The following is an 18242-nucleotide window of genomic DNA, read 5'->3' on the forward strand; positions in this document are numbered from 1 at the left end:
CAGCAGGATAGCACATTAACCATTGCACCTTCAAGATCAATTGTCAGCAGTGTGCTAGGCAGACATACAGACTATATAATACACCTTGTCAATTAAGTCCTTGGCTGGGATTCATCCCACCTAACACTAGACAGCTGCAGTGTAGCTGCCTTCAATTAAACTTGTCACCTCAGTTTTCCTATTTGGCACTTTTAGGACACAATCCATGATCTATTTTTGGATGACTACTTCAATGTGCAATGAATCACACCCTAGAAGTGCATTTCTTTTCTATTATGTCTTTTTTCACCGCTGACTGAAAGATGGTCTGGAATTACTAGTTTGGGATGTGACCACTTTAAAACTAATGCTATAGTAAATCAGGTCACTAATCACAGAATCACAGAATGGTTGAGGTTGGAAAGGACCTCTGTAGGCCGTGTGATCAGCTCCCTACTCAAGCAGGATTACCTAGAGATGCTTGCCCAGGACAACATCCAGGTGGCAACTGAAGATCTTCGAGGTGGAATTGGCACTCAAGATGATCTGTTTCATAACCTTCTTTGGCACCAAGGTCAGACTAGTAGGCCTTTAGCACTGATGAAACCCCCTGAGACTTCTCTTCTCTAGTCTGAACACCCACAGCTTTCTTAACCTTTCTGCATAGGAAAGGTGCTGCTGTCTTATTTATTTTTTATTTTTGTGGCTCTATGTTGCACTCCCTCCATCATGTCTATGACTGTTTTGCATTGAGGTTTCTAGATCTGGATTCAGTTCTTTATATGTGGCCTCACTAGTGCTGAGGGGAAGAACCACTGCTCTGGATGTGCTAATAACAGTCCCCCTAATGCAGACCAAGATACCATTAACCTTCTCTGTGGTAAGGGATCATATAAATCCAGAGTAGATATTGTAGAGCAGAAGTTCTCTACACATGGATGAAATCAAGTCATTCATTCTGCAGCACCGCTATGCTGACATGCAGTATAACTCATGAAGGGATGATAAGAACTGCACATACAGTAACTACACTTCTGATCTAAACCAGTTACAGCTTCAACAGGAACACTCTTACACTAACAACAACAATTTTTCTTATGCAGTAGCATATCTACACATTTTAATGTATCTAGAAATTGTATCATATGCTATGCTTATTTACTGTGTGGGAGGTAATGAAAACTCCAGCCTCTCCCTGCCTCTTCTGTTTGCACAATTTGGTGCAACTTGCATCTGCATGAACATGCACCAGGCTTGCAGCCACCCAGACGAACTGCAGAGTTTATAACCCCTTTGGACCCTAGCACATACCATTTGTATGCTTGGAACTTTCATACTATAAGGGAAAGACACCCCTGCATACATTTTTCTCAGATGTAAAAGAATTACCTAATGTTAGGTGTTCCAGGCAGTCTGCCATGAAAACAATCACGTGCCTGCTCTCCAGAAATGGTCAGAAATTAAGAGCTGACCCTTTCTTCAGCATTTCCACTGTTGTCTTACATGGATCTCTTCGTAGCATGAAGCTGTTACAAAACTCACCTTGAGGCAGTAACTCCTACCATCCCACTGCACAGATATTTTTCATTACATATTTTAGGATTTTACTCAGGAAGACTGAGGAAACAGCCTCCAGTCTTTTCTGTACATTTCTATCTTCTCTGTGGCTATCGAGTCCTTACAAAACATACAAATAAACAAAAAAACATAGGTCGGGGAGGTGTGAAGAATATTGCAGTATGACAGGAAGTGGACTGAAGTGTAAAGGACTTAACCCAGGCCATCCTCTGTTCTAAAGCAGCATCTGTGGTAACTAAATCGTTCCTGAAATGTTTTTTCAATTTGTTAAGCATTAATTGAAAGAACGATTGAAAGTTACATAGTCATTGTTATGTTGCCACAGAAAACTCCAGAATGGGAGAACTAGGCCCAGTGGATAAAAAATTCTTTGTTAAAAAAATGTTTAGAAATACTTTCTAGGCCGTTCTGTCTTGCCCACAAGTATTTATAGTTTTGATGTAGAAAATCAATAAAAGGTTTCTTTCTATGTCCCTGAAATCTGCAGACCTTTCAGAAAGATTACATTTTAAATGTATTTGACATTATTAATCAGCATCTTTCAAACTCAAGTTCATTTACAGTACCTCTCAAAATGTTCTGGACCACTGGATTGTAACTTTTTCTACTGAGCTGACTTTGTATATGAAAGCTGAAATGACTGATAAACGTCACTGTTATGGTCTGAAGCTGTAAACCAGAATGAAATAAGTCACTGTAAGACTTGCTAAATTTGGTCATTGTAATTTTTGCTAAATTTGATGACAGATGATGTATTTGGGGTCTATTTGTAATGCAGGATGAAATTCATCAATAAGTGCCTTTTACAGCAATGAATTTTTGTAGTTGTTGTAGATCTAACGTACAAAATAATTTTAGGAACTTTATCTGACAATACATAAGGTTTAAAATTTTCTCCCTTGATAAAGGAATGAAAGGATCTTTTTAGAGAACTTTGTTAAATTTCAGATGACTTCCATCACAGCTTTCACTTTATTTTGGGTTGAAGCACACACAGCTCCAACTTGGCTGAGGAAGGATAGGTACAGACCACGTCAACCCCTTCCTTAGCAGGAGACACATTAGCATTTGCCACAGGAGATGTTTTTAGTGAAAGACTGCTGATCCCTTATCCCTCTTCCTCATTAGCAAACTATACCTCAGACATCCACTCCCAGAGTACCTCTCCTCTCATTCATTATCTGAGGCGTGTCTGAGGATGGTCAGATGTATAGCAACCTCACATCATAAGATAAGCTTTCTTTTTGCTATTAAAGCTCATTTTTAGAACCTTATTGAACATTATCCTTCAGTTATGACACCAGAACTAGTCACAACAGTGCATTAGTATCCAAACCAAATAGTTTTGATACTACTGCTGCTTCTAGGTAATGGAAAAAAGGTTAAGAAATGAGAGGAGCACCTAGATGTACTACTTCTTGGGAGAAGATAGTCCATTCACAATTTCAGTCTGGAGACATATCCAAAAATTCTGAATCCACATGCTGTTTGTTTGCCATTTCTGAGTATGTACTGCTTTATTGATTTAATCAAATAATCATCCAGTAGAAAGTCAAATATCTTACAGTAAGGAAAGTATATAATATTTGCTGTATCAACCAAGTAGTTTTGCCCTAAAAGATATATTAGATTAGTTATATTTAAATAAGACTGTGATAAAAAGCCTTAATTGTATTTCTATCCTTTAATTCCTTGTTAGGTGTCTCTTATCAGACATATCCTTTTTATGTGGGAGCTTTTATCTTAATTTTTTCATTGCAGTGACAGAACAAGAGTGGGATGTTCTGAGGTAGCAGGAAACATCTGCCATCAGTTCAAAGACAACAGAGATCTTTTCTGTTATTATACATTATGGACTTTTTCTTACACATTATGCAAAATAAGACAGTTGCACAACTTTTTAAATAATGTAAACAAGTTTGCCAGTACAAAACCAATAAGATATCTGTTAAAAGAACATACACCTGTATGAGTGGGTTTTTTCTGGTCCATAACAGTTGGCATTGAACATGTTATTGCAGCAATCAAAAACTTTGAGTTCTGTCTGTCATTACACTGGAAATAAAAAACAAAACTAAAAATCAGTTCTTATTAACAAGGGCAGCCTACAATGTTTTGTCCCCATTATATCAGATCATTTGGATCTTCACAATCTGAAGATAATGTAGTATTATTGATTGCATTCTGAGACTTACTGCAGAGACTGACATTTACAAAAAATCTGAACTTCTTCAGTTGGGTGCACTTGGGCACAAGAGTGAATCTGCCCTACAGCCCAGGAACACTGTCTAAACCCTTGCAACATCTTTTGATCATCCACTTCTTAAATAGTTTACAGCCTTTAGACCATTTCTTCTATCAGAGTCGAAGTGACCAAATTAGCATAATAGTGAGCAGACTGACAATGTAATGTCAATTCTCATGATACTCCAATACTTCAATATCTCAGTGCATTTTCTTGCATTTCAGAGGAAGTGTATCTATGTTTCTCAGTAATGCTATATTCAAAATTTTAAAAATGTCATTATTCTGAGAGAACGTTATTCAAAGTGAATGGATGGCGTTAGAGAGCTAAATGGGTTGAACTCCAAGATATTACAGGCACTGGGATATTAAGCAGCTGATTTATCAGGGACATAGATAGCATCTTTGTCCCTGTGCATAAACAAGGCTATCCTTTTTGGTATCTTACATGTATCTTACATGTATCTAGGAATATTTCTTGTCTTCAAGCTTTTTTCTCTTCTAACTTAACTATTCAGAACAATGAGGAAAATGGCATTCCCTTCTCTCCTCCTGTTTTGTGACTTAATTCTTTTGAAGACCTTCAACACTGTGATATTTATTTATTTTTTAAAACATGAGGATAGGACTTAAGTTAGCCCATTAATCAGTCAACAACTGACATTCTCTAATTTTAACTGGTACTAATGTTTAAAATGTAAACATCGTCATCATTTCTCAAAAGCAGCTTCTTAGAAATAATGAAATAATTGCTAATCATTAATAATAAGACCTTCATTACAAGAAAGACATTGAGGGTTTAGATGTCCACAGAAGGGCAACAGAGATGTGAAGGTCTGGAGCTCTTATGGGAAGTGTCTGAAGGAGCTGGGACTCTTCAGCCTGGAGAAGAAGAGGCTCAGGGAAGAACTTATCATTCTCTACAATGACCTGAGGTGAGATTGTGTTGAGGTGGGGGTCAACATCTTCTCCCATGTAACTAGTGGTGAGAGAGAATGGCCTCAAGTTGTGCCAGGGAAGGTTCAGTTTGGATATGAGGAAAAATTACTTCTCAGAAAGAGCAGTGAGGCAGTGGCACAGGCTGCCTAGGGAGGTGGTGAAGTCACTGTCCCTGGAGGTGTTGAAGAACCGTGTGGATATGGCACTGAGGGATGTGTCAGTAGGCATGGTGGGGGTAGGCTGACAGTTAGACTATTATCAGAGAGGTTTTTCCCAGCCTTAAAGATTCTATGATTCTTAACTATGTGCGCTCCAAGAAGAAACCAGAATACCCATCTTCCCTAGATGCGTAGCAGCCATCAGCCAGTTTACACATAGCACTGCAAGGAAGCACTGTGCCATCAGAAACACTTGAAGTGCAGTGATAGTTGGGCAGGGCTGTTCCCCAAGGAGGGAGGCAGAACCAGAAGGGTACTGGTTTAAAATTCATCATTCTACAGCAGCCAGGAGGACTGTGAAGAGGGCTGTCAACCATTCTGCTAGGCCTTATTTCTGCTTCCAAAACTCCTGCTTCTGCTTTTCTCAGTGCCTCGGCCCTGCTCAACGAAAAGCTCCCCAAAAGTGTCAGGAAGGGCAAATTCCTACAGGCAACAAGAGGAAGGCAAGGATTCTGAAAGTTTCCAAAAGCTGAAGATACCTCCTTCCCCAGCCCGAAGGAGAGAAAACACCAATACAGTGATTGACACATAGTCGTTGACACAAACCAAGCGCCCGGGTTAATGCAGACACCCCACATGAACGCCCGCCCTCCCCCGCCGCCATATTCCCGCCGCCCGCCGCTACTGCGCATGCCCAGCGCGACCGCTGCGGGGCGCGGGCCCGGGGCAGCCGGATGGCGGAGGATGGAGGCCGTGGGGCCGCGGCTAGTCCGGCGGCGGCACGCCGCTTCGTGCGCTGTCTGTACGTCGTGGGCTTCCTGGTAAGCGCTGAGTGGCGAGGGGGAGTGCTTCCACGCCCCACGGGAGCTGGCTGTGGCGGCCCTGTGGCTCTGGGGCCCTCTGCTGGGGCTCCTGGAGGGCGTCGGAGGGGCCGTGCTCGCAGCGGCAGCGGCAGCAGTCGTGGTTGTGGTTATGGTGGGAGAGCGCACCTTTCCTATAAGGACAGGCTGAGAGAGTTGGGGCTGTACAGCGTGGAGAAGGCTGCCCGGTGACCTGACAGCTCCTTTCACTTTCTAAAGGGGAGCTACAGGAAAGAAGGGGACGAACTTTTCAGCAGGATCTGTGGTGACAGGACAAGGGGAAATGGTTTCAAGCTCCGGGAGGGTAGATTTAGCTTAGATATAAGGAAAAAGTCTTTACAGTGAGGCACTGAAACAGGTTATCTTCTGTGATGCCCTGTCCCTGGAGACTTTCAAGGCTGGATAAGGCCCTGGGCAACCTGATCTAGCTGTGTGTCCCTGCACATTGCAAGAGAGTTGCACTAAGTGGCCTTCAGAGGCCCCTTCCAACTCTTAAGGATTCTACGATTCTGTGCTAGGAAATGATCTAAAGGACAAAGTGCATAAAAACAGTCTTTGTGTCTTCATACTGTCTCTGTGATACCGTGACGTGGAGCATGGAATACACTCTGAAAGCAGGCAAGAAATTAGTGCAATTTCAAAGGTGTAGAATGTGGTGAAATGTAATAAAGAGCAACATTACCTATTACGCAAGCTTCCTGTAGCCAAGCAGATGCAATGTCATTACCAGTTGATATAAGGAATTTTAAGTGAGATAACAAATAACCTGTTATAGAAGAATGGTTAATGGGTCTTGCACAACCTGCATGCCTGTGACAAGTCGAGTACTACTGGTGTGTATTCTGAGACCTGAACTTTTTAATACCTTTATCCATGACCTGGACAAAGTTGCAGACTACTGTCTCTTCAGGTTTGCAGATGAAGTATGGGAATGCAATTTAAGACAGGGGTGCCATCCAAGGGGCACCTGTAGTGATGTGGTGGGATGGGTTGATGGCTGGACAAGACAACCTGATGGGTTGTTTCCAACCTTAATGATTCTGTGATTGTAGGCAGGATGAATAGATGGGCTGACAGGAGCCTTATGAAACTCAACGTGGACAGCTACTAAGTCCTACACTTTCCAAGTTTCCAAACACAGAGGGGTGCTTTTGTGGGTAAGGAGGTTATCAAAAAGATGGAGTCAGCTCCTCGGTGTGGAGCATGGCAGAGGAAAGAGGAACAAAGGTCTTGTATGCAGTCAGAACTTCTCGTAACTTCAAGAAAGCCTGCCTCAAAAAATCATAAAATTGTTTGAATTGGAAGGGATCCTTAAATGTCATCTGGTCCAACTACCCTGCAGTGAACAAGGACACCTACAGCTAGATCAGGTTGCTCAGAGCCTGGTTTAGCCTGACCTTGAGTGTCTCCAGGGATGGGGCATCCACCACCTCACTGGGCAACCTGTGCCAGTGCCTCACCATCCTCACTGTAAAATACTTTTATCTTGTATCCAATGTAAATCTCCCCTAATTTAATTAGAAGCCATTTTCCCTTGTCCTATCACAACAGATGCTGCTAAAGAGTCTGTCCCCTTCTTTCTTACGGCTCCTCTTTAGATAATGAAAAACTGCTGTCGTGTCTCTGTGGAGCCTTCTCCTCTGCAGGCTGAACAGTCCCAGCTTTCAGCCTGTCCTTGTAGGGGAGGTGATCTGTCCCTTGGATAATTTTTGTGGCCTTACTCTGACTACACTACAACAGGTCCATCTGTACAGAGGATGGACACATCTTTTCACATGCAGACAGCAGTGGGAAAGGTTGCCAGAGGAGTTATGCAGTCTCTGTCCTTGAAGATTTTCAAGGCAAGACTGACTGGGTTAAGCCTTGAGAGTTTGAACTCTGAGCTGGCTCTGCTGAGAGCACGGCTAGAAACCTGAGATCCCTTCAGTGTGAATTAATGTTATTCCATGATTCTTTCTGTTAGTGGTTGGAATAGCTTTCTGATCCCCAAAGCATTGTTTTACTGATGATGTGAGTGAGTTGTGTGGGCTTTCTATTCATGCTAATATATTTAGTGTCCTAACTTCTTGTTTCAACCATCATAAGATACTTAATGATAGACTGTAATAATTTACTCAGTACTGTGCATTGTGACAGTTACTCTGACTATGGGTGTGCTATGAACTGAAGCTACAGCAGTCAGTGATAAAAGATGATCTTGCTTCAATAGCTCTCTTCTGTAAGGTTCAGCTGTGATAAAGGAGTTATGGCAGGAGCATATAGTGAAGGAACAGCTGGGTTAACGTGGCTAGCTCAACAAAAGATAAAGTGTCGAAAGGACTGAGTAGAAGATTCTTGTACCTTTCAGGATGAGTAGTGTCCTTTGCCCTCTTACAAAACGTTTTCTACTACACTTCACGATATTTTTTTTCATGTTTCTGTCTTTACATTTCTGAACTTATAAAGAAAGGCCATCTTTGAATAGATTCAGATCTGTATTAGCTTATTCCTTGTCATGGTTGATAGTGAAACTATAGTAGATTTTTCTTTTGCACGAGTACAGAGTGTTTTGGGTGACTGAAATAAAAACATTTAGATATCTATCTTTGGAATGTTTGTATGTGCAGGAGGGAGGAGTACTAATGTTAGAGTACTAATGTTAGGAGTATTAATGTTAGTACTAATGTCCTTTGTGAGGCAGACCTTTTCTTTATTGTTCTCTGTGATTTTAATTTTGTCCATCCAGGGTACCCTGTAGAGGTTATGACATACCACATTAGCCATGAAAAATTTTCTTTGAATCTTGTACTGATATAGAAGTCATTGAAATCCTTGAAAATGCTGTCTGGTTGTTCTTAAAACAAGTTGCTACCATCCTCATAGAAATAATCACGTATCAAAAATTTTCCCACCTTCTTTTCAGGATTTGTTTGGTGTGAGTATGGTTGTTCCTTTAATGAATCTTCACATCAAATCTCTAGGAGCAAGCCCTACAGTTGCTGGAATAATAGGTGAGTTGCAATAATCAATTGATGTACCAAAGGGTAAGATAATGGTAACTGAAATATCTCTTCCTGTAAATAGGATATTATAGCATAATTCTTCCTTGCTAGTAGCATAATAAAAGAAATGACAAATTCCAAATAGAAGTGTAAGGAAAACCATGCTGCATTTGTACAGAGAGCTATCCAACCTCACATCCTGACAGTACCCAAAAGCAGATGCCTGAGAAAGTACATTCTTGGAAAGAAGAAGGTAGGCTTGCAGTAATACTTGCACAGGTGCTTTTCAAGCTGTCTGGTTTCTTCAGCATCCAAGAATTTACAGCTTAGCAACCTTGGGAGCTAGAGCTGTTGGTTTTATTTTTTATTATTATTTGCAGGCTTTGCAGGCAGTATGTCCACAGCTGGTTCTCCTGAGCTTTCCAATGGCCTTGATTGGTCCCAGTTTGATTAAATTCCTTGCAGCTACCTTTTAGCAAAGATACTCATCATCCTTAAAGAATGTTTATCAGGGAATTCTAAAGATTTGGAATTCTATCTATAGATATATACTGTAGTACTGTTCATGGTTTGCTGTGATAGAAGTATGATATTCTTCTTAGCTACACGTGGTTGACTTGGGCTTTGTTACTCTTTTTTATTTACTTATTTTTATTTTGGATGAGAGCAGTTTGTAAAGTAACTCTGGTTTTGCTCTGAGGTGACTGTAGTATTTTAAGCATTGATTCATCAAAAATACATTTTCACCTGCTTTCATTTAAACTTAAAAAAAATAGATTTTGAGGTGCATTCATATAAATGAAAGGGATTGGCAGATGTTTCTCTGCGCTTATCTTTTCTGCTTCTCTTCTGTCACTAACTGCTGCTAAACTCAGCCTCCAAAATGAAAGAGTAGGGTCTGTGGTTTCTGTAGGGTTTCTGTGGTGCCTTAGTAGGTTGAAGAGCTGAGTGGAAAGTAATTACAGCCTCCCAGTAATGAAATTCACTTCTGATTCTGAGAAAGGAATCACAAATGCCGAGATCTCTTTTGCTTAATGCACCTTCCAAAGCAACATCCCTCTACATTATGTAGTTTTATAAGTTTGATTAGCAGTTGCTTTATTGTGGGTTTTTTTTTTTTCATTTCTGAAACTATTTCCCTTGTTTTCTAATCTTCACCCTCCCCTCTTCATTTAGTAAATTATTCTCAGAATTACTTTCATGTTTTCATAAAATAAGGAATGTGTTAATGTTTTTTACTGTTGGTATTTTACTTGTTTATTTTAGGATCCCTCTATGGTATAATGCAATTGTTTTCCAGCACGTTTGTGGTGAGTTCTAACACTGTGTTTTTAAGTACATTTTTATTTCTATGGATTTTAATGAGGGGAGAGGGGGAGGGAGAGAAAGGAGAAGGAAGATGTTAGTGACAGCATTTATTAAAACCTTGAAAATGTTTGTTGATCATGTAAGTGGTTTTTTTTTTTGAAAGATCCTGCTTTAAGTTTGCCTTTTTGTTTCACTCGCAGGGAGTACTCAGATCCCTTGTAACACTACTAAATAGAATGCAGACTTTACTAAAACTAAAATGCAGATTTGGGATCAGACAGACATTGCTGAGCTAATTTTCAGTCACACAGGGTTGTCTCCGATGTAGGTGCTAGTAGCACAGTTCTCTTAATTCAGTAGCTTATCCAGAAAGCAGTCTCATGAGTCAGCTCTTCATAAGCCTGTTATATAGAGCTTGCTTTCCCTGCTTAATAAGCTGTATCTTGTAATCTGCCATATGGCCTAAACTCCTATGCAGTGTATCTTTGAGCTTTCGTTGGTTTTATTTTCTTACAGCCTTGTTAAGGCCAAACTTCCTGAAAGTATGCTTTACCTTTCAGTGCCATAGATCCCTGTATTTAACCAGGAAAGCCTTTAATTCTATCCTGCTATCTCCTGTCTCTCAGGAGAGCACATTTTCAGCATGTCATGAAAAAGTGTTTTGGAGTTTGTACTGCTGGCCACCTGGGATAACTTGCTTGTGTAATGTGGCATTATCTTCAGATTGCAAGACCATTACCTCCTTCATTAAAAATCTACTTGCTGCTTGGAATCAAACTGTCTTATAAACATACTACAGCAAGTTTACTCTTTGTCCTTTTCATCACTAGTTACTGCTCATCTGTTCTAAGATGACAAACTAGATAAGACTGTTCCTTTTAGGATGCTGAACGAAAGTACACTCCATAGCTACCAAAAATTTGTGGTTGGTTGTGCTAACGTGTTCAGAGTGCCAGTAGTAGTAATAATGGAGGGTTTATTGCAGGATTGTGTTTTTTAAAGGGAGAAAGTATTAAAATAAATAAATAAATCTGTATACCTAACCTTAGATAGGATACAGTTTCAGCATGTGCACTACCAGCCAGGCAGAACTCTGTTCACCTCCAGACTTAACGCACTTAGACAAGTTGTGTAATAAGCTTATTAAGCTTCTGCAAACAGTCCTTTGAACTTATTTCTCAGTTTAACTTAGGTAAAGTGATTGTTCGTTGTACGTGATTAAATGTTATAAAATGTTCTTAACTTCCTGCTTTGTGAAGGGCTGCTGGAGTGATATAGTAGGAAGACAGTACTCCCTGCTTGCTTGTATTCTTCTCAGTGCACTGGGTTACTTTCTTCTTGGAACATCCACCACTGTGTTCCTGTTTGCCCTTTCTCGAGTCCCTGTAGGTGAGTAAACACTTGGCATTTTGCAGTTTAATTTCATGTAGTCTCAGCTTGAGCATTACTATTAGAGAGGTGGTGGTACATAGATACCTACACAGTATCATCCAACAGCATCTGCTGAACCTGGTAATAGAGGCATCTCTGCTGATTAAACATTCTCATGATTTTTCTGGAAATTGAAATATATACTCAAACTGTCAAAACTTTTATACCACTGTAAGTGGCTGAATTTTATAATAGGATTGCTTGAAAGTAGCTGTTGTACTGTTAGTCATTAGGAGTACCCGGTATACCCACTGGAAATCTTGGCCTGCACTCACGATGTAGAATGGAACGATATGTGCATTATTGTCTTTTTCTTATGCTGTCAACATTTTTCAAAATGATAACTGCAAAACCTGTCTGAAAATTTAGATTCAACAGAACATGTACTGAAGCAAGTGTGTTTGCAGCTCTGAAGCTAAGTTTGTGGCAAGTTTCATATCAGAATTCTTACAGTAGCTGAACATCTATTATACATTCGGGCATACAACTTATATATTCTGATCCAATAAGCATTGGCTTTACTTGGAATGAATCTACAAAAGGGTACTTCTGTGGCCCACAGTCTTGGTCTAGGAACTCCTCTTACTGTTTCTTAAAGAAAAATTGCTAATGAATGATTTGGTTGGTATTTGGTTAAACAGTAAAAGTAATACTTTTTAATTCTAATAGTCCTGTGCCTGTGATGGTTGATTCTTCACTCTGAGCAGGGCAGGAATATAAAAGTTTGCATTATTACTGTTCTTGCAGCACACTTGCATGCCACACTGGTCTCCCACATGAATTTGGTGCCTTGTAATCCTGGAAATCTCCATACTCAGCAGAGTTGTTACAGAGCTATGTTCATAAACAAACAAGCCATTTCTACTCCACCTTTACCCACAGGAACCTATTTTAGAGGCTGTGTTATTCCTAGAGAGCTCCAGCACAAGCTTATTTACTTATCCTTCCAGTAAGGTTGGAGGAGCATTCCCTTAAAACAAATGCCTGAATAATTTTGTTTCTTATGTCCAAATCCTTGAACAGCCAGGATAATGATTGTGGCTCAACAGACTGCATGACTGTAGCACGAAGAATTTTTGCTCTGTGTAACATTAAACTTAGGAATTGTACAATTTTAACGTTGATACATCAGATAGCTTATGTCATTTCTTAATCTTTTGAATTAAGCAATACATGTTTGGGTTTTTATTTATGCTGCAGGTATTTTCAAGCACACGTTATCCATCTCTAAAGCCCTGCTTTCTGACCTGGTTTCTGAGAGAGACCGCCCGCTGGTAATGGGACGTTTCAATGCAGCCTCTGGTGTGGGCTTCATTCTGGGGCCTGTTGTTGGTGGCTACCTTACAGAGTTGGAAGATGGCTTTTATCAAACGTCTTTAATCTGTGCCTCCATCTTCCTTCTGAATGCTGGTAAGTTTTATGTCCTGTTTTGTTCCACTCATTTGTATTTATGCTATTTATGATACCTAGAATTTGTAATATTTCTTACCATATTTGGCATACGTGTTTTGTATTATGAATTCAAACCTGTCAAAAAGAGGAATTTTGAAGCAGTTAACACTTAGGTGCTTCTCTGTTTAAATTATTTATATTGTTTCTACAGGCACAGGAATAGGAACTTATGTGCCCAAAGGTGACAGCTGAAAATTAGAATTTTGGCTTCAGCCACTAGATTTGTGTTGTGTGTTGTCTTAAAGCTTTCCTTCATTGCTTTTATCACATTTAAAACTGAACTGTGAATTAACACTATATGTAATCTTGGCAATTTTTTAAAGTGATTTTAAAAAAATAATTTAAGTCTTTGAATTTTGTTCTTTATGCTGAGTAAACTGTTACCATCAGAGTAATGGGAAACCATGTAAAAATTGTGTAATTAAATTATGTCAATTAATATTCTGATCTGTATAGGTCTTGTGTGGATGTTACCCTGGAATGAAGAAAATGCTGTCAATAAGAAACATGAACAAAGCAAGAAAAGGACAGACAGTTCCTCAGCAGAAGGAGATTGTGACTCACATTTGAAACCAGTAAATAATGGAGCTATGGCAAATGATAGTCCTTTCCAGTCTCCATGGGTCCAAATTGCAACAGTGCTGAAGAGGATTAAAGGAATTGCATCCTCTGATTTGTGGGATATATTTTTAATACGGTTACTGATGTCTGTTGCTATACTGTTGTACTATAGTAATTTTACTCTGGCTTTGGATGAGAGATTTGGGGTGAAACCCTTGTTCTCTGGATACCTAATGAGCTATAGCAGCACACTTGGAGTTCTGGCTGGTTGTCTTCTTGGACCAATAACGAGACTGTATCAGCACAACACTTACAGACTTCTGCTGCACTCTAGCACTTTTACCTGCATGTTGATTCTTCTGTATGCATCAGCACTTAGCATGTGGATGGTCATTTTGTCTTCCACATTTTTAGCCTTTTCAACTACTATAGGTCGTACTTGCATCATTGACCTGGAATTGACCATCGGTGGGAATGAGGCCAGCGGTACTCTCCTTGGTGTTGGACAGTCTGTGACATCAGTGGGACGTATAATTGCTCCACTCCTTTCCGGAATTGCTCAGGAATTCAGTCCCTGTGGCCCACCAAGTTTGGGAGTTGGCTTAGCTTTAATAGCTATTCTGATAATGAACATAAACAAGCAAAAATACTGTAGTAGTGGAAATGTTAAGTTAAAAAATCAATAGCTGCAAATTTGGATTTTACTGAAGAGGCACAGTGAATCAACCTGGGTTGACACATACACCTGCCAGACCTGTACAGTAGTAACAGCATCATCAAAGAGGGAAAACTTCGTTCACGCAGAGACAAATGTATATATATACAGATATAAATAAATGCTTCAGAACAGTTGTCTTTCTGAACTGGGCCCACTAGAATTCATGTCAGAGGGGCGGATGTTAATGTACAGTATTGGCTGGGATTTTTTTATCAACCTTTTACTTTGGAGGGAATAGAAGAATGACTTGAAGTACACAAATCCTGCTTGTAGCTGATGTTAGAAACAGCATTTAGACTGGTATCTTGTAAAAGGTGCAGACAGATGTTAGTTTTTGTTATTAAATCAGAGGTGAGCTTTTATTATTTAATCAGAAGGAGAATTTGGAACTTAACTTACTGGGATTAATTTCTTGTGCTGTGGTCTGTTGCCATTTTCTGCTGTGACAATAGATGATTAACAAGATGTTTGCTTATCTGATTTTGTTAAGTGTACATTGACTTTAAAACTTCTGGTAGCCATCTGGCCCTGATGAGCAGTCTTTCCCAGGCAACTGAATTGGATATATGTGAATTTTGTGTATTAGCAAGCTTAAAATGGACAATTTTGGAATAACATGGAAAACACGGGGTCATTCAGACTGAAACTGAGACTGAACTTAAGCTTCACTAAAACTTGAACTGATAGTTTGTGTCTAGTGATAACTTGTACTGAGCAATTTTGTCATAAATTATTTTTAATACTTCGGTGCAGTTTTTCTGCCTTCATTTTAAGGATAAATTTGCTTCTCGAGTTTTTGGAGTGACTGCTAAAGGTATGCTGGAAAAACTAGCAATAGTTCAAAGGTGACTTTGAGGTAATGCATTCTCATCTCTGGAAGCATAGGCGACATTTTAGTGACAAGATGAAAAATGTTCATTTATTTGTATTTTAGTTTTTGTTTGAACTGCTTAACCAGTAACTTTACCCTCAGAGCTATAGTGAGAGGTGTAGTACTCTCCTTTGCTATTTGTTATTCAAGCATATATTGCTTTATAGTCACTGTTTGGATTTGTTTTGAAACACATTTTGCACTGATAAATATTCCATGTGCTTTTTTCTGAAACTACTTGATAAAACTACCGTCCACTATGTCTAATTTTTTATTAAACATTTAGTTGTCTCCCTTGAACATCTGTGCAAATAATGTTCCTACTTCAAGAGAGTCACAGGTAATGTTTTGCACTCATTTCCTTCTTTTTCCAGTGCCTGGAATTATATAAGTCCTTGTTTTAGTGATGCTATCACGAGAATATAGAGAAGAAAGCTCTGAGTTAATTTTATACATTGACATAATAAATGTCTTATTACCACTGTGATTTCAGTATCCATCATCAGAGATAATTACTGTTACAATCTGGGTTGAATTTACTTGAGGAACTTGGGGCATTTTCAAGTGTGTTATCTCCTTATTTTGCTTGGTAAATGCTTCAAAACATTCTCACCCAACATGTCCTATCTTCTTTCAATCCATGTTTTTAAATTGTTATCTGAAGTTATTCTTCTGTAAATTGGTGTTTTCTGTTTTGCAGCTGTAGCAAAAGTTAAAAGGGAATGTGGAAAGTTCCTCAAAAATTAACATTTTTGAAATATATAGTAATTTTTATTATTCTTATTGATTAGATGAGGTAAGAGATGACATTCTAGAGTTGCTATACTTTTTAAAGCTAAATTCTGTAAACACCATAGAATTCAGCTTTACTGTACAACTACCAGAATACTACTTTTCTATTTATAAAAGCTTCAAAGCCTACACATGAAATATTTTTGTTTGAAAACTAGGTCTCGATATACACTAAACAAAAATGAAGTTAATATTTGCATTGAGAAACCTTCAGAAGGTTGTGATCTCAGGGACGTTTCAAGGAATGCTGCAGAAAGTTTTTAGGCCAAAATGAAAGTGCTGTGGAAACATTTCTTTGAAAAGCCTCAGTTACAGAGAAGTTGCACTATTTTTTGTTGTTGTTGTTTTATTTTTTTAAGGAAAAGTAATAAAATGAAATTACAGTCTATCTTTTTGTCACTGTTATTTTGCTCTTCCTCTGCTGAAGCTATATCATGAAATACAGATGATCAGTTTAAAGAAGTGCAATTCTTTATGGACTAGCTCTTAATTGAAATAATAAATTGTCTGCCTGTTTTTCATATATAAGGTGAAGGAGCCCTAGGATTCAACCAAGAAGTCACTTGACAGTGAATGAAAAAGAAGAAAGGAATGCAAAGAAAGATCTTAACAGTTAGATGGGATGCTGAAAGCTGCTGTTCCTAATGTTTGGAGACCATACTTAAATGCCTTGCCGTTGTCTCTTGGTTGCCATGACCATGGAAGTTCACCAATGATGAGTGAGTGACATCCTTGAAGAGATGTGACTCCTCCCTTGAAGTTGAAGGAGGAGCAGCTGCAGCTATTTTGGGCTACACTGTTGGGCTTCACTGGAATTACTTGGCAGTTTCTTGAATCCAGTTCTGATATCTGATGATACCAAAAGAGAGATCTAAATATGGACTAAAGGTGTCAGTGTTTAAGGGGAAAGTTTCAACCTTGAAATAACTGCAAAATGAGATTTTTCCCTTGCTCACTCTTAGTTTAATTTTTAGTTTGTTATCTTGGATGTGTTGTGGGTTTTTTTGTTTTTTGTTTTTATCATTTGATACTTTCAATTTTTAAACTGACAAGGAAAAAGTGTAACTTTTCTGTAAAACAGCTGATAGCTTATGATAGATACTCATTTTGTTACTTATTAAATCTATTTTGCATTTTGGTTAATGTTTCATACACTCCAACAGACACTTTATGAATCTACGAAGTGTACATTTCCATTACTTGTAATTTTGTTGTTTTTTTCCCCCTCTGAATTTGCTCACCCCAGCCCCATCGCAGGTCTTGTAGTATTCTCATTCCCTGTGTGTATGTTGACTCAGGACTAGGTAATGCAGCAACGGAACAAGACAAGTAATGCCTACTGATGGGCTTGCTTATAATTTCAAGCACTCTTTAATGTCACTGAAGTCAAGATGACTGCAAACACTGCCTGTTCAGAAGTCACCACCTCTCCCATTCAGTTATGGGAGCTGTGGAGTATATCCCTGGGTAAGTGATGCTTTATAGCACAGCACTTTGGGATTTGGAAACAAGAACTGAATATGCTACCACTGCTATAATTTTGAAGATTTGTTCACAAAGAGCTGTGCAGGAATCTTGCAAGGCAGTTAATTAAGCCCTGAACTTGAGAATCAACCTATTTTGAGTGGAGTTCAGATCTCTTCCCCTCTTCCCTATAGAAATGAAGTAGTTCATGGAGCTTTTAAGTCTTGGAAACCTCATAGTTCAGCCTACAAGGAGGAATTAAGATACATTTTTAGTTAACTGTGTTACAGGAAATGCATCAGTATTTGAGAATTGATGCTAACCCGAAATCCCATTCTGTTCTATTGGAGGACCTGCCAAGCACCTGCAGGATTAATTCTGATGGAGGAAACAAGCAGTGCAGCATCCAAGAGGAAGGCTTCATCCTCAAATCTGACCAACTCCCAAATGCTTTTTTACAATTTTTTTTCAAGTAGCTCTCTGCTTATCTGGTCATCTGACAAGCCTCAACCTTTTGACTTGAGTGTCCTAAGACAGCTTCCTCACAGTGGTTCACACAATTGACAGCGTCAAGCACAGCTACAGCTTTATCTAGAAGGTACAAATTAGATCGTAGTTTGCAAAAGTGAGGGAGAAAAAAAGGACAGTTAGTCCTCTTTCTCCAGAATTTAAATAGCACCTGAATAAAGTGAATTAGGTAGCCTAAGACTTCCCTCTTTAGTGCATCCTAAAGCAGATCCTCTTTACCTGTGCAACCTGGTCTAGGGAGCCTGCAGTGGCAGGGGGGTTGGACTCGATTTCTAGAGGTCCCTTCCAACCCCTACAGTTCTGTGATTCTACTTGCCTGAACTTGATACCTCCTGTATCTTATTTGCCATGCTACTCCTCCAATCTAATGTTGGCCTG

At 39.2% G+C, this 18242-nt stretch overlaps 1 protein-coding gene across 1 annotated transcript; it reads left to right on the top strand.

Annotated features, from left to right (window-relative positions):
• Window positions 1-5632: 5632 nt before the first annotated feature.
• Window positions 5633-16258, top strand: MFSD9 (major facilitator superfamily domain containing 9). The gene is made up of 6 exons (XM_065741122.1): window positions 5633-5719; window positions 8661-8748; window positions 10006-10049; window positions 11307-11436; window positions 12679-12888; window positions 13387-16258. The coding sequence occupies exons 1-6, from the start codon at window positions 5633-5635 to the stop codon at window positions 14175-14177; spliced, it is 1350 nt and encodes a 449-aa protein (XP_065597194.1). The 3' UTR covers window positions 14178-16258.
• Window positions 16259-18242: the final 1984 nt, after the last annotated feature.

The sequence above is a fragment of the Cyrtonyx montezumae genome, unplaced genomic scaffold, assembly GCF_038088225.1.
Source record: "Cyrtonyx montezumae isolate F1298 unplaced genomic scaffold, pur_monq_1.0 scaffold_3, whole genome shotgun sequence".
Taxonomy (NCBI): domain Eukaryota; kingdom Metazoa; phylum Chordata; class Aves; order Galliformes; family Odontophoridae; genus Cyrtonyx; species Cyrtonyx montezumae.

Bases quoted from the DNA above. Each gene is read 5' to 3' on its own strand.
- MFSD9 (XM_065741122.1), top strand. From the start codon at position 5,633: ATGGCGGAGGATGGAGGCCGTGGGGCCGCGGCTAGTCCGGCGGCGGCA. The intron at 8,749-10,005 runs GTGAGTTGCAAT...TGTTTATTTTAG, and splicing joins TACAGTTGCTGGAATAATAG to GATCCCTCTATGGTATAATG. The intron at 10,050-11,306 runs GTGAGTTCTAAC...TGCTTTGTGAAG, and splicing joins TGTTTTCCAGCACGTTTGTG to GGCTGCTGGAGTGATATAGT.